Raw genomic sequence first — 16,824 nt, 5'->3', positions numbered from 1 at the left:
AGAGACACACCTATTGCCAGACATATGAATGAATTCCATCCCACTAAACCACATGTGTCGAACTCCAGGCCTGGAGGGCCAGATCCATGCCAATGTTTAGGATGGACTGAGAAAGAAAGGAATGTGTTCTACCTGATGGACCACACCTTTCCTGATTCAGACCCATCAGTTAATTGGAGCTGTGTCAAAAATGTGTGAGGACCTCGGCCCTCGTAGGACCGGTTTGACATCCCTGCACTAAACGTTTTGACATTCAATTGTGGGGGATACAGACATGGAGAAGGGACTTTAGAGGAGAGAACTTTGACCAAAAACTGACACAAATTGAATCCCAATGGATATTCCGTCTGGATACTATCTCACCAAATGGATTGAATGAGGATTTCAATCTTGCGTGTTTTCTATGAAAGACCCTTGTTTTTCTAACCCCTATTGATACATCCTGGTGTATGTCGATATAACAGTAATATATTGAATGAGGGTGGTATTTCTACCATCTTTATGTAAGTGACATATTACCATCTGTTTTGTGTAATGTATGTCTCCATACTAGTGTGTGATATATGAATGTGATCAAAACATATACAGTGATCTGGCATAGATATACCTATTGTGAGACACATTGATACATCATATTTTCTACTATGCCCAAACAACATTCGCTTCCTCTCTGTACGCATACTCTTTGGTTATCTATGTGTGATGCGTATACTCCCCGGCAGTGTTAAGCCCACCTCACTATATAGGGTAGTACCCCTATACTAAGAGATACCTATGTGTTGACTTTCTCCCGGTCCCCCCCCCCCTTTTTCCTCCCCCCTATCAGCGCTGATATGCAGCCTTTATTGCATCCCTGGACAGGATGTATACACTAATAACGCGACCTGCGTTCCCATAGTAACATGGGTGTGCTTAGACATTGTGGCAGTGCTTATTTTGACAGTCCCTCCGCCCACAATAACGTTATGTTGTGCGGGTTGGGCTGCACCCGGTTCGCACGAGATGTGGGGAGATCACGGCGGATGTTGCGCGAGTGGAGCACAAATCCCGCCCCCTTATACGTGACTGGAACACATACAGCGTTCTTCACTATCTCTGAGGAAATGGGGGATCTCGGAGACTTAAATTGGATGAGACCTCATTACATTCGGTAAGCGAACTTGGGGAGATCGCTCCCCGCAGCTTATACCTCTTATCCCTACGTATATTTAGTAGATGGATGTTTGACATGGGTGGGTGTGACCTAATGGGGCAATCATCACCTCTTCCTGCCTCTTGAGTATAAATATAGCAGCCAAACAGGGCGCAGACAGCTCTGACTGGGGCTATCAGATATGGGGGGCATTTTGTTATTTTAATTTAGTGGTGATGTGTATTCTGTATAGCACTTTTGTAACATATGTATAGCACCTTCTGAAGAAGTCATTCTTGGTGAAATGTGATCTTATTAGGGTTCCTTATGTACAGCACTATGCACTTTTTATAGCACTTTCTTTGTAAAATAGCCTCCCCTATGGGGTGTGTATTGGATCTATACCATTGAGGTGGTGACTGAGGTGATCGATAACATCACACTTATGACCACAGTCAGGTCCAGACCACCCGTTGCAGTGTACCTTGTAGTCGTGTTGTGGGATAGCTACACCCCACTGACATATGTTTAAGTGGAGGGGGATCAGCCAGGACCTCCATAACACAGTACTACTATATCTATTTAGGCAGTGTCACTGTATAAAGCACTAGTACGCAGTGGTGTTTTTAGCAACATTTATTTGTAACATATATCAGGTGTATCATACCTGACTCAGTACCTATAGGGCATGTCTTTTTGACAAGTGTGTTTGTATGTTTTTCCCTGGTACTTACCTTCGGTTAGTGTATGCTAACTAAGAGCTAGCAAGCTTTTGGCTGTGCAGCCTTCGTCAGACTTCATTCCTGATAGCTAACACGGTACGATACTCTACTGCTATCACTGAGAATGCAGCCTATCCATTCACTAGAGATCAGTGACATCACGGAGAATGCAGCCTATCTATTCACTAGAGACCAGTGACATCACTGAGAATGCAGCCTATCCATTCACTAGAGACCAGTGACATCACTGAGAATGCAACCTATCCATTCACTAGCGATCACTGACATCACTGAGAATGCAGCCTATCCATTTACTAGAGTCATATGATGTCACTGAGAATGCAACCTATCCATTCACTGGAGACTAGTGACATCACTGAGAATGCAACCTATCCATTCACTAGAGTCGTATGACATCACTGAGTATGCAACCTATCCATTCACTAGAGATCACTGACATCACTGAGAAAGCAACCTATCCATTCACTAGAGTCGTATGACATCACTGAGAATGCAACCTATTGATTCACTATAGACCAGTGACATCACTGAGAATGCAACCTATCCATTCACTAGAGTCATATGATGTCACTGAGAATGCAACCTATCCATTCACTAGAGTCGTATGACATCACTGAGAATGCAGCCTATCCATTCACTAGAGTCATATGACATCACTGAGAATGCAACCTATTCATTCACTATAGACCAGTGACATCACTGAGAATGCAACCTATCCATTCACTAGAGTCATATGATGTCACTGAGAATGCAACCTATTCATTCACTAGAGACATATGACATCACTGAGAATGCAGCCTATCTATTCACTAGAGTCGTATGACATCACTGAGAATGCAACCTATCCATTCACTAGAGAGCAGTGACATCACTGAGAATGCAACCTATCCATTCACTAGAGTCATATGATGTCACTGAGAATGCAACCTATTCATTCACTATAGACCAGTGACATCACTGAGAATGCAACCTATCCATTCACTAGAGTCATATGATGTCACTGAGAATGCAACCTATTCATTCACTAGAGACATATGACATCACTGAGAATGCAGCCTATCTATTCACTAGAGTCGTATGACATCACTGAGAATGCAACCTATCCATTCACTAGAGAGCAGTGACATCACTGAGAATGCAACCTATCCATTCACTAGAGTCATATGACATCACTGAGAATGCAACCTATTCATTCACTATAGACCAGTGACATCACTGAGAATGCAACCTATCCATTCACTAGAGTCATATGATGTCACTGAGAATGCAACCTATTCATTCACTAGAGACATATGACATCACTGAGAATGCAGCCTATCTATTCACTAGAGTCGTATGACATCACTGAGAATGCAACCTATCCATTCACTAGAGAGCAGTGACATCACTGAGAATGCAACCTATCCATTCACTAGAGTCGTATGACATCACTAGGAATGCAGCCTATCCATTCACTAGAGTCGTATGACATCACTGAGAATTTAATAACTAGTATTTCAATTTTTTTTAGAATATTTTTATGGGAGCATAAAATATGTTGGTGAACAATTTACAAACATAAAAAACTTGTATAAAATAACAAGAAAATATCTACAATAATGTTACAACATTTTTTTTTAAAGTTACCATTAAAGAGAAACTGAAGCGGAAAAAAATATATGATATAATGAATTGGTTGTGTACTATGAATAATTACTAGAAGATTAGCAGCAAAGAAAATATTCCTATATTTTTATTTTCAGGTATATAGTGTTTTTTCTAACATTGCATCATTCTATAATATGTGCAGATTACACAACACTCAGCATTCAAAATGATTCTTTCAGAGCAGTCTGTGAACTAATGACCTCTCCTCTGGCAGAGGAAAAGTAAATAGTTAACTAACAGTTGAGATAATAAAAGTCAGAAGACAGCCCTCTCCATGACTTTGAAAGTCCGTAGAGATAATGACTTTTTTGTATAGAGATAACAACTGGAGTTTCTTAACTCTTCCTGTACTGGAAACAATTAGACTGATGTATCTGATCTTAATGTTTTATTTCTTAGCTGTACTACACATACAAATCATAATATCATAGTTTTTTTTTTTCGCTTCAGTGTCTCTTTAAACTACATCAATTTACAATTGTACATTCAATATGCTGTGCAAACAATAGTACATGCAATTAGGGGCGTAACTATAAACCATGTGGACCCTCAGAAAGGCTGTAGTGGGACCCCAATGTTTACACCATTTCCCTTGCCAACCTCTTGCGACCCTCACAGCCTGGGGGCCCACCTTTCAGGGGTCATAAACAGGGCCGGTTCTCTCATGAAGCAAGGCGAAACATTTGCATCAGGCGCAGAAATCACAGGGGCAGCATGTTTGCACTGTGTTTACACTAACAGCATGCAGTCAGAGTAGGAAGAGAAGCGAGAGGAGTGAGCGAGGTGAAGAGGTCATCATTGGGGAAAAGCAGCTTGTTGTGCTGTGTGAGGAGTCTGACAGTGAGTGAGGAGGGGGGAGGCAGGAGAGCATCATTGGGGAAAAGCAGCTTGTTGTGCTGTGTGAGGAGTCTGACAGTGAGTGAGGAGGGGGGAGGCAGGAGAGCATCATTGGGGAAAAGCAGCGTGTTGTGCTGTGTGAGGAGTCTGACAGTGAGTGAGGAGGGGGGAGGCAGGAGAGCATCATTGGGGAAAAGCAGCTTGTTGTGCTGTGTGAGGAGTCTGACAGTGAGTGAGGAGGGGAGAAGCAGGAGAGCAGCAGTGTTTCATTTGACTTGCACTGCAGAAGGGAGGAGGTGGCACTGCTGTAATGACTGAGGAGGAATGGAGTCGCTGATGGTGAGCAGTTTGTTTGTCACAGACTCAAAGCCAGCCAGTGTGCTATTGTGTTAAGCTGCAGCATGTCATGTGAGAACATTAAATGTAGCAGAGCAAATTGTCGGGTGATGTGCGATCTGTCCAAATCAGGGGGACGGGGGCATCCTCACAAGTTTGCCTCAGGCAGCAAAAACTCTAGAACCGGCCCTGATCATAAACACCTGATCTGAAGGATGGATCCATTTACGGGAGGGAGTAAAGTAGTAGTTGTGGCCCCCTTACTGCTCTGCCCCCCTCCTGAGGTTGCAGGAGCTGCTCCCTTGTAGTTATGCCCCTGCATGCAATCACTGTCATGGCAGTTTATTTACAACATCCAGCAGGAATGACAGCCAGCCACTGTGAAATGCTTCGCCCTGGAGGTAGGGAACACTTATCTGTAGAATTTATAGCATTTTTATTATTGTTCTCTCTGAATTACGCTATCATCAATATTATGTCATTGTGTTGCAGTTAAAATAGCTCACTTTTGTATGTTTGAGACATTTGAGAATTTGACCATTAAGCTGCTTACAGCCGTATATATAAACAAGAAGACTGCCAGCCAGACGGACTCCTTTTTATCACTGTAAAAGTGCTGACCTACATTAGAAAAAATGCACATTTGCCTACTTTTTATGGCCTTAGGATGAAGACCTGACTGCAGGATTGTGCAGATAAGGGCAATTACAAAACTGATCATTCAACAACCTTCCAGTAGTCCTGGCTATGTCCTGATATGACCCAGGTAGGTGTTGCAGATGTTTGCCACTGACAAGAAGAACATTTTTTTAGTAGATCCGGGGGGGATGATGTATGTTCTTCAGGTTTGTGCATCCCTGGGGATCCTTAAAGAGGAGCTGTTAGGTATAAGGTCTCAGAGAAAATAAACACATATATCAGTAGCTAAAGATTGGCTGTACTTACATTACATATGCATTTTACTGTCCACGTTTGGATTTCACAGAATTTGTATATAGTATATGCAGAGATAGATGCTCCTGACAGCTCATGGCAGGCTCCATGTTTTTCTGTCAAATGTGTCGTCATGTCCTGCCTGCTTCCTGATCACAGATAAGCTCCTACTTGAACAACACAGTGTGCAGTGAATATTAATGAGCCATGTGGCTAGGAACAATAGCTGACTCCTGCAGAGTACTCTGCCCGGAGATTTATCAGTGCTACGCGCTGGACTGATTTACAAGCTTCTGTAACGTCTCATTAGCAGCCGAGGGGAGGGCCCCAGAATGCTTTGCAGTTTAGTATGCGGCTTGCGTCTTTATGGGTCTATAACAGACTTGCTGATAAGCACACATCAAAGGTAACTGAGATTTTTATCTTCACTAATGGCTTTTGAGCTTCCTTCTAAACTGTTTAACACAGGAGAATAGAGGTTTAAATTAGCTTCTGCAGCCTGACAGTTACTCTTTAATGACATACCTGAAATGGTTAAGAATTCAGATAATTTGCATATCTGAATTCTTAACCATATCAGGTATGTCATTAGCTTAGGTGTACTGACCTAAGCTAATGACATACCTGAACCTGAAAATAAACAGATAAGACAAACAATTGTATCTATCCTCCTACTCCAAAATATGTCTTCTAGGATCCCACAGTTTTATTTTCTGCTTAAAAGCTAAAACATGAGGCCGTTTTATTGTCTCAGCTGAATGACACAGGCTTTTAGTGTTCTAAAAGCACAATCTATGGACTACTTTTTTTCCCATCTATTCCAAGCGCCCAAAAGCTGTTCTTTTCCAGGCAATAGTTGTATGGCTGTAATTAGTTATCTGTGGCAGTTCATAGCCTGATTAAATTTGACTAGTGGCAAACTTTAATTTGCATATCTGAATTCTTAACCATTTCAGTGAGAAAAAGAAAAATAGGAACACAGCCTAGTTATACGCAGGAATGTCACTGTACACACACATTTATCTCATCATGTCAATCCAAGTACCCTTTTAACAACGGGGCTGAGTGTTTTGTCTTTGCTTGTTTTTTCCCCATCAATTTCCAAAATTAACATTAAACTGGAATTACATTTCTTTACAACCCCCCCCCCCCCCACCTTGCTGCATGATTAATAATCTGCACAGAGCAGGCGCCATTTCAACTCATTTTCCACACCTGCACTAATGTAGTTACTGGCAGCAAATTCTGACACTCCAGAACTGCAGCATGGCTGCTTCTTATGCATAGGGAAATGCAGTAAGCTGGATAAAAACAACAAGTTAATCTAAGCAAAATACAAAGCTGAACAAAATGCATTTTTACAGCAGAAGTGAAATTCTTCTTGAAATGTTTCAGTCCATATTTATATAGTGTGTAAATATATGTTAGAAAGAAAAATACACCTTATGTTGTAAATGTTCTATGTTTCTGTAGCCTTCTTTCTACATTGAGGTTCATGTCATTTTCCTGGTTGAAGTTGTAAACTGATGAAGGCACAGATAGAAGAGTCTCCAGCTGCTTGTGGTCCTTTCAGAGTCAGAAGACTCCAGCCGCAGAAGGTCACTTGTTTGACGCGATAGTGGTTAAAGTTAGGTAATATAATTCGTTTTTCAAATTGTTTCTTTTTGCCTCCTCAAATCTCACTTTCTTCCAGTGTCTCCTCCATAGTCTCTCCCATCGTCAGGCCCCCATCGCTGCTCTCGGAAACACTCCCCCTGGCGAAGTACTGCAGGGGGGCGCTGTGTTTGGGGTCCAGATCGTATATTGCGCTGGAGGTGGCTTGAAGCAGCTGCACGTTGCTCTTTTTCTTCCCGTTCTGGTAGACCCCGTTGTGAGAAAGTAATTTGTTCTTTGACTTTTTGGTGGCTTGGGTCTTGTACTTGACTTTGTTTCCGAAAACGCAGCTCTTGCAGGGAAAGTACTGGAGCAGGAAGAGGTTCCACTGTTTCCGCAGCTCAGCTTTTACCTGCAGAGGAAATGGTATTTTGTAAACACTATGCTTTGGTAGGACAAGAAAAGTCTACTTGAAGAGAAGCGGTGAATTCTAGAATTTAATCTCAGCAAACTCATTTTTGCATCTGAATTAACATTTTTGCCTGACATGAAAACCACCAAATTGCCTGACCACCAAATCTTAGGAAGTCTCACCAGAGCACGAAATCTCAGGGTATTTTTGCAGAGCACCAAGTCTTAGGGAATTTTTGCAGAACACAGAATCTAAGGGAGCCTTTGCAGAGTACCAAATCTTAGGGAATCTCAATAGAGCACCAAATCTCAGTAAATCTCAGCAGAACACCAAAGCACAGGGAACCTCAATAGAGCACCAAATCTCAGTAAATCTCAGCAGAACACCAAAGCTCAGGGAATCTCAATTAAACATCAAATGTCTGCGCCTGCGCAGTACAGCCCGGGGGACGTCCGATGACGTCAGCGCGCCCCCGTGAGGCGCAGATTGGAGCGCAGAAGAGCCCGACCTGGCAGCCGGCCTGGCCAGGTCGGCCACCGGGAGCCTTTGGAGCGGCGGTGAGGGCACCTCCTGCGCCTGCCACGGGCTGGAGGAAGCCCCAGGTAAGTGGATATGGATTTTTATTTTTTTTCCCACTCCCTGAACCTTCCCTTTAAATGACGCCTGATGTGAGAGGAATATGGTGGCTGCCATATTTATTTTCTTTTAAACAATACAAGTTGCCTGGCAGCACTGGTTTATTTGGCTGCAGTAGTATCTGAATCACACACATGAAACAAGCATGAGGGTAATCCAGTCCCACTTCAGTAAGGGACACCTGATCTGCATGCTTGTTCAGGGTCCCAGCAGGGCAGAGGTTCAGCAGGGCAGCCAGGCAATGTGCACGGTTTAAAAGGAAAAATAAGGCCGTCTCCATATTACTCTCAGTTTAATTGTGCTTAAAGGACAACTGCAGCGAGAGGGATATGGAGGCTGCCATATTTATTTCCTTTTAAACAATACCAGTTGCCTGGCAGCACTGCTGATCTATTTGGCTGCGGTAGTGTCTGAATCACACCAGAAACAAGCATGCAGCTAATCTTGTCAGATCTGAGAATAATGTCAGAAACACCTGATCTGCTGCAGGCCTGTTTGGGGTCTATGGCTAAATGTATTAGAGGCAGAGGACCAGCAGGACAGCCACGCAACTGGTATTGCTAAAAGGAAATAAATATGGCAGCCTCCATATGCCTCTCGTTCAGGGCCGGTTCTCTCATGAAGCAAAGTGAAACATTTGCATCAGGCGGCAGAGATTACAGGGGCAGCATGTTTGTACTGGGATTACACTTACAGCATGCAGTCAGAGTAGGAGGAGAGTGAGGTGAAGAGGTCATGATTGGGGAAGAGCAGCTTGTTGTGCTGTGTGAGGAGTCTGAGAGCGAGTGAGGAGAGGGCAGGCAGCAGAGCAGCAGTGTTTCATTTGGAGGCGCATACTCACAAGTTTGCCCCAGGCAGCAAAAAGTCTAGAACCGGCCATGCTCTTGTTACAGTTGTCTTTTAAGTTTTAGCCGAATAGTGGAAGTTTCTTTATGCAACGAATTACTGTTGCATAGGATGGGAGCACAAAGACGGTGATATCAGCCATCAGGATCCAATGCAATTAATGAATTAGGTGGCCCCATTCCAGGTGAACCGGGGAGGGGGGGGGGCGGTGTCTGGTCAGAGAGGATGGGGTGGCCATTCAGCTACACTCAGATCTCCAGACAAGGCAACAAAGGCACGAGAGGAGAATCAATATCAGCGTTTAATTATGGGAAGAGAGTCGCGTCTAACAAGAAGAAAACAGATGATCTGGATAAGAAGGTAAATAAGGGAGGCAGCTTGCCGATCAATGACTCAACTTCCCTGGCTGAATATATAAACTGTCTCTGCTCGTTAATGTGCTCCGGATTAATGACCCCAGAGAGAGATGGACAGGCTTCTGCTACTCAGGGTCAACATTTCATACTGTGTTATGTGTCAATATCTTATACCACAAGAAGGCCTGACTCTCAGGAGAAGGGGATTTAAGGGACGGGCTGCCAGCACCTGCCTAACAATAGGCCGATGAACCATGCCATCATGGGGGGGGGGGGGCTTAGGGGCCCTGTGTGGAAAGTGTGTTTGTGTGCTCCCAATTTCCGAGTCTCTGTCCCCCCTGGCACCCCCTGTCCTCCTCAGCAGAGGGGATCCAGCACTGGCAGCCTCCGAAGTTTTGCTTGTTGTGGGGATACTTGTATTCAGCACACCTCGTAGTTCCCTTTTGACGTGAATCTGTAACACTTACACACCTTGCACCCCTTGTAGCCTTACCCTAAAACACCGCCCCCTTGCCATCAATGCTTTCTGATACGTTGGGAGTCTGACACCCAGGGGTGTGGTTTACATGACCCGGGCCCCACAACAAGATTCAGCAGGCAGGCCCCCTTCTCCCCTCTATCATGAGCCTGTGTGTAAACTGACAAGAGCTGTATTTTTTTAAAGATGACATTGTTCTTGGAGCTCTAATACTAGGAATACACCCAGGGCCGTTTCTTGGGCAGTGTGGGCAGGGCGACCTCCCTGGGCGCAGACCGGCAAGTAGAAGAAAGGGGGCGCAGGCAGAAGGACACAATTGCTAGGGAGCTGGTGAAGTGCGGTGCAGCCAAATGGAAGAAGATTACCAGCCCGATCACCTTCCTTGACTCCTCCTGGGCTGCCTGTGTCCGACGTCAAGTCATCATCTCGTCACCACCACGTGATGACACCTGATGTCCTGTAGCGGTACTGCAGACTGTCAGTGCGCGGCGCCCATGGAGGAGTCGGCTTTCCGGGCTCTCTTCTCCTGTGTGTTTTCCTGGTCCCTGCTTCCTCCTGGATGAGCAGCTGGTCACTAGTAAGTAGGCAGATCTACTTGTGACCTGTGGCTGTGTGACTGTCCCTAAAGTGTCAGGGTTCACAAGTCCATGGGGATGGGGGGAGGGGCACAATTTTTACAGCCTCGCCTTGGGTGCAATTTAGCCTAGAAACTGCCCTGAATACACCACAAGTTTTTTTGGCAGATAGATAGATAATTTCCGACAGGTCCGATCTGATTTTGATCGTTTTTCTGATCGATTTCCTTTCACTTCTATGTGAAAATTGATCAGAAAAACGATAAAAAAACTATTGGAAAATCTATTGGAAAAATGATTGGAAAATTGATCGGAAAGTACATATGCCAAAAAAACTCATTGTGTATTCCCAGCATAACACAATACCCTATTTCTAAGCTTATCTCCTGTCATTTAGAAAGTGTGAGGTTGGCCTGCTGGCTACAAAGAGTAAAACCAGCAAAACAGATATGTTTTGAAGGACAAAAAGGAACCCTAACAAACATTATTACTAATATATGCCCAATCTAATCACAGATTACAATAAAAAATTCTATCTATGTGTTAAAGCGTTAAAGCTAATGGGAAGCGAAATTAAAAAAAAAAAGTCAGATGCTCACCTAAGGAGAGGGTTGGCTCTGGGTCCCATAGAGCATCCCCTCTCCCGGTCCCCGCTGTTGCACTGGCTCCCCCATAGCGGTATTCGACAGTTTCAGTCAAATACCGCTGTTTCCCGGCTGCAGGGAGGCTTCGAAAATGCTTCGGGAGCCTGAGTGCTCCCGAAGACGGGCCGCTCTACACTGCGCACGCGCGAGCGCCCACTATGACGCACTCGCACGTGCGCAGGAGGGAGGACTCGGCTCCCGAAGACTTCCAAAGTCCCCATGGCAGGGGAATTGAACGGGGGAGCCAGCGCAGCACGGAGGGCACCGGGAGAGGAGAGGGATGGCTCAATAGGACCTGAGCCTTCCCTCTCCTTAGGTGAGTATATGACTTTTGTTTTTTGTTTTTTAGGAGGGTAACAACGGCTTTAAACATAGCATATAATTAACAGCTAAAACCATTTGAGTGGTTTCCAAGGTACTGGAAGGGTTAACACTCAAGTTCTCCACTTAATTTAGCTGCTAATTCATTTAACCTGGCAGTTGCTGGCCAGCATTATCAGACTGGGCTGTATAAACTAGGTAGAAAAGTTTCTGCTGTATCCTAGGGGAAAGTTTCTCGTCTTTGTTTGATCACTAATTACAAGTCTGTCTGATAATTTGTCCTGCAGCCACCAATGATATCCATTAGCTTTCCGGTCTTTTTTCTGATCAATTTTGTATAGAAGTGGCGAGAAAATTGATCAGAAAAACTTTCGAAATTAGATCGGACCTGTCGGGAATAATCGATTCGACCCATTTATCTAAGGGTAAATTGCATGCCTGTCTAATGTCTGTTACACACCGTGCAATTTACCCTTAGATAGATTTGTGAGGTGAAACTATGCATTTACATGAGAACAGACCAGTCTTATAGTGTTTCATATTCTTTTTTTTACTGTGTTTAATGTTTTAGAGCAAAAATATAGTTTTGAGTATAATCCTGCTTTAATTTTATAGTTTATCTCTAAGGAACGAAAAACACTTACCTCTCCGTTGGTAAAGCAATACAAATAGGCCACCACAAAGCCCTGCAAAAAGAAGTAATGGAGTCGTTAATTAAAAAAAAAGTCTTATCAAAAATTAATATTATTACTACTACCGTATTATTGACATCCCTAACAAAATTATATAGGGTGTTTTTAGCTTGTTTTTATTGATTGTGTTCAGTATTAGAAAATAAAAAATAAAAGTATATTATCTGTATTTTAAATTTTTTTTAAATGATTACAAACTATCTTTTTCCTTGCTGCTGCTGTTTCTGCACCCACAGCAGAGAATGTGGTATAATCCGTAGAGAGTCAACACTTTATTTGAAGCCCATTTGTGGAAAATAGGCCATTGTGGCTCAGGAGTAGTTTTTTTTTTAAATTTCATGAGCCCACCTCGGGCTCTCTTTAAACCCTATGCCTGTTATATATGACCCATACACTTATGCGGTGCAACATCCGGATGAAACATAGATATGCGATCAACCACAAATAGAAACAGATTCCAGGAGCAACAGCGCTTTATCCAATGTAAAAATTTGCAACACTTTTAATCCAGGCTTTTTAAAAACAGGACAGCATAATATAGTTATACTTATCAGCACAAACAGCAGTCGAGGAGGTGCGGAGGAGGGTCGACGATTGTTTCGCCCCACAATATGGGATTTCTCAAGACTGTATCTGTAGGGTTTTATTTGAGGTTAATCCTAATAGTTACCCCCACACCCAACCTCTAAATACCCCAGGACAACTAAAAGTTCCAGTAATTATGTCATGCTGGAAACTCCGTCCAGGTCTCCTTTAGCTTTTTTGGCCAACACAGGCCTCCCACTATGATATATGAGCTTGGAGGTGGTGCTGACCCCACTCGCTTCACTGCTGATTGGTGGGTAGGTGTGCGGGAAAGGGGCTACAGCCACATATCATAAGAGGCGGTGTTTTCCAGTAATGTTTTGTGGCAGGGGCTGTGCAGTGGGGGAGCAGTGTGAAGGCCCTTGAGATGCTATGCAGTGGTTTGGTGGGGGAAGAGTCTGTACAGTGTTGATCAGAGCTGGTGCAACTCAGAGTGACCTCAGCTCTATGGTTGGATGGCTTTTAAGTGGCATCATGTGACCCGCAGTCGAAGATCCTTAGAGGAGAGTAGCATGCAGTGTTTGTTTAGTTACTGTGGTATGAAGGGATTTTAGTGCTGCATTAAATAAAGGGGTCCACACATCTAGCCATGGTGGGCAGATTCGACCAAGAGACAGATCTCTCGCTGACTGAATCTGATCGGAGCGAGATTTGTCAGCTGCCCATACACCTCAGGCCGATTCTCCATTGATTTCAGCATGAAATCTTTCAGGAATCGATCTTGTGGCACCTCCTTGCTGCCTCTGGCCACGGCCGGGACAGGAAAAAAGGGGGCATATGGCTAATGGACCAAAAGGCACACGCACAATAGGCTCTATTGCAAAATATGGGCTATTGGGTGTCAGAAAAGAAATTAGGGCACACATTAAATAGCGGTTGCGGGTACCATGTAATCAAAATGATTCGTGTACAAAATAAGTTTTGTAACAAATATCGTTTAGAAATTCGTTTTGACTATGGGTTTAAGTTACTTTAGCAACGTTTTAAAATTCATTTTTAGGAGTACAATGTGTAAATGAGCGTTTTGAAGCTTATTAGCTTACAAATCTATTGCTTTTTGAATTAACCTTGTTTTCGGAATTACAATGCGTAAATTATAGTTTTCAAATTTTAATCTAATATATTGTTTTTTTATATTAACGTTATAAGATTTTTTTTTTTACATTTGTAAATTATTGTTAGGCAATTTATTCTATTACAAATATATAGCTTTTTGATTTCTTTAATATTACCGTTATTTTAAGATTTTTAATGTGTATGTTATGGTAAGGCTTTTTATACTATTAGAGATATATAACTTTTTATATTCATGTTATTTGCAGCAAAGTAGGTGGAATTTTAGGGTTAGGCACCACCACAGGGGTCTTAGGGTTCGCCCCCACCAGCAGAGTCTTAGGGTTAGGCAACACCAGGGGTGTCTTAGGGTTAGGCTCCGCCATGGGGGTGTAAGGGTTAGGCACCACCAGGGGGTCTATGGGTGAGACAACGCCAAGGGTGTCTTAGGGTTAGGCTCCACCATGGGGGTTTTAGGGTTAGGCACCACCAGGGGGTCTTAGGGTTAGGCACCACCAGGGGGTCTTAGGGCTAGGCACCACCTGGGGGTCTTAGGGCTAGGCACCACCTGGGGGGTCTTAGGGCTAGGCACCACCTGGGGGGTCTTAGGGCTAGGCACCAAGAAGGGGGTCTTAGGTTTAGGCACCACCAGGGGGCTTTAGGGTTATGCAACACCGGGGACATGCCCGTTTCTAGGGCCGTGCGGGGCGTGCCGCCGCTCGGGGCGCTGTTGGCAGGGGGGCGCTGTAATGGAGGGGGGAGCCGGAGCCACGGGGAGGGCAGCCCGACCTCTCCCTCCCTCTCCCGGGCCGCCCTCAGTGCTCCCCCCTCAGAAGTATAGTGAGCAAGCAGGAAGCGCTGTTTACAACTCACCTCCCTGGCTCCAAGCGCTGCTCTCTCGGTCTCCTCTCTGTATACATGCCTACACACGCTGCTTCCTGTTTAGCCGGAAGCAGCGTGTGTATCAGCATGTATACAGAGAGGAAAAGACCGGCGGTGAGAGAGCGGCGCTTGGAACGCAGGCAGGTGAGTTGTAAACAGCGCTTCCTGCCTGCTCACTATACTTCTGTGCACGGAGGGCGGCGTGGGAGAGGGAGGGAGAGATCGAGCTGCCCTCCCCGCAGCTCTGGCTCCCCCCGCCATTATAGGGGACAGCTACCTATCTAACCTATCCTGGGGGCACCTACCTAATCTAACCTACGCTGGGGGGCAGCTACCTAATCTAACCTACGCTGGGGGGCAGCTACCTATCTAACCTACGCTGGGGGGCAGCTACCTATCTAACCTACGCTGGGGGGCAGCTACCTGATCTTAACCTACGCTGGGGGGCAGCTACCTAATCTAACCTACGCTGGGGGGCAGCTACCTATCTAACCTATACTGGGGGGCACCTACCTAATCTAACCTATACTGAGGGGCACCTACCTAATCTAACCTACGCTGGGGGGCAGCTATCTAATCTAACCTACACTGGGGGGCACCTACCTAATCTAACCTACACTGGGGGGCAGCTACCTATCTAACCTACACTGGGGGGAAGCTACCTGTCTAACCTACCCTGGGGGACAGCTACCTATCTAACCTATACTGGCTGGCAGCTACCTAATCTAACCTACGCTGGGGGGCACCTACCTAATCTAACCTATACTGAGGGGCACCTACCTAACCTATACTGGGGGGGCAGCTACCTAATCTAACCTATACTGGGGGGCACCTACCTATCTAACCTATACTGAGGGGCACCTACCTATCTAACCTATACTGGGGGGCAGCTACCTATCTAACCTACACTGGGGGGCAGCTACCTATCTAACCTATACTGGGGGCACTTATCTAACCTGTATTGGGGGCACCTACCTACCTACCTAGCTAGCCTATACAGGTGGCAACTATACTGGCTATCTATATTGGAGACACCTACCTAAATAACCTATACTGGGGGCACCTACCTATCTAACCTATGCTGGGGCAACTATTCTGGCTACCTATATAAGAGGCACCCACCTAGCTAACCTGTACTGGGGCACCTACCTATCTAACTTATACCGGGGGCGCCTGCCTATCTAACCTATACTGGGGGCAACTATACTGGCTACCTATACTGGAGGCACCTACCTGGCTAACCTATAGCGGGGGCAACTATACTGGCTCACCTATGCCTGGCTACCTATACTGGGGTACCTATTCTTGGCTACCTATACTGGGGGGACCTATACTAAGTGCAACTAGACCTGGCTAACCTATACTGCGGGCACCCATACCTTGCTCGGGGGGGGCGCAATTTTTACACCCTCGCCCTGGGTGCATTTTAGCCTAGAAACTGCACTGACCGGGGAGATCTAAGGGTTAGGAATAGGTACAGGGAGGGTTCTGTGTGAGAGTAGGGTAAGGTTTAGTTGTAGTAAAATGTTGGTAATATTTGCTATTTTTTTTACTATAGTTATTATGAATGTCCTTATATATTTTTTTCATTGTTATAAACAATATTTTCAGATTTTATGACATTAAGAAATGATAATACAAGGTTATAGACAATATTATACAATTATACATATATTATCGTTTTCAGTGTTCTAAGCAATATTTTCACATTTTTATTACAAGTAGAAACGATAAAATATGATTATAGACATTATTATTACATTTTGGCTACACCACACGCCCTTTTTTCCAGGCGCCCTTTTTGATGTATGCCTGGCTACTGTCCCCCCAAATGTTAGATGTTCCCTGGTGCCCATGCATGTAGTCACGTGGGACGCAAATGCGAAAGTATGGAGGAGACTCGTGGACACTCGGGGGCAGTGGACAGGTAAAGTATTTACATAGCGGGTAACGTGGGGACAATCAACCTTTGGGGGGACAGCGGCCTGGCGTTTTATCGTATTCATCGTCATGGCGATATTGCACGCCATTACCACCATGTACCAGATAATCCACATCGGCCTGACATTTTCCAGCATGTCTAATCGATACTTTCAACCAATTTTGGGCCAAATTCATCAACT

General features: G+C 44.7%; 1 protein-coding gene across 3 annotated transcripts in view; it reads right to left on the bottom strand.

The window, feature by feature from the left end:
• Window positions 1-6,288: 6,288 nt before the first annotated feature.
• Window positions 6,289-16,824, bottom strand: part of GLP2R (glucagon like peptide 2 receptor) — a 201,580-nt gene continuing 191,044 nt past the window's right edge. For all 3 annotated transcript variants that reach the window (XM_068264177.1, XM_068264176.1, XM_068264178.1), the window contains 2 exons: window positions 12,134-12,175; window positions 6,289-7,633 (listed from right to left, as the gene is read on the bottom strand). In XM_068264177.1, the coding sequence (XP_068120278.1) occupies window positions 7,301-7,633; window positions 12,134-12,175 (375 nt within the window). In that variant the 3' untranslated portion in view covers window positions 6,289-7,300. The remainder of the gene's footprint in view (window positions 7,634-12,133; window positions 12,176-16,824) is intronic.

The sequence above is a fragment of the Hyperolius riggenbachi genome, chromosome 12 (assembly GCF_040937935.1).
Source record: "Hyperolius riggenbachi isolate aHypRig1 chromosome 12, aHypRig1.pri, whole genome shotgun sequence".
Lineage (NCBI taxonomy): Eukaryota > Metazoa > Chordata > Amphibia > Anura > Hyperoliidae > Hyperolius > Hyperolius riggenbachi.
The sequence above is the reverse complement of the archived record's forward strand: the minus strand, read 5'-3'. Positions and strand labels throughout refer to the sequence as shown.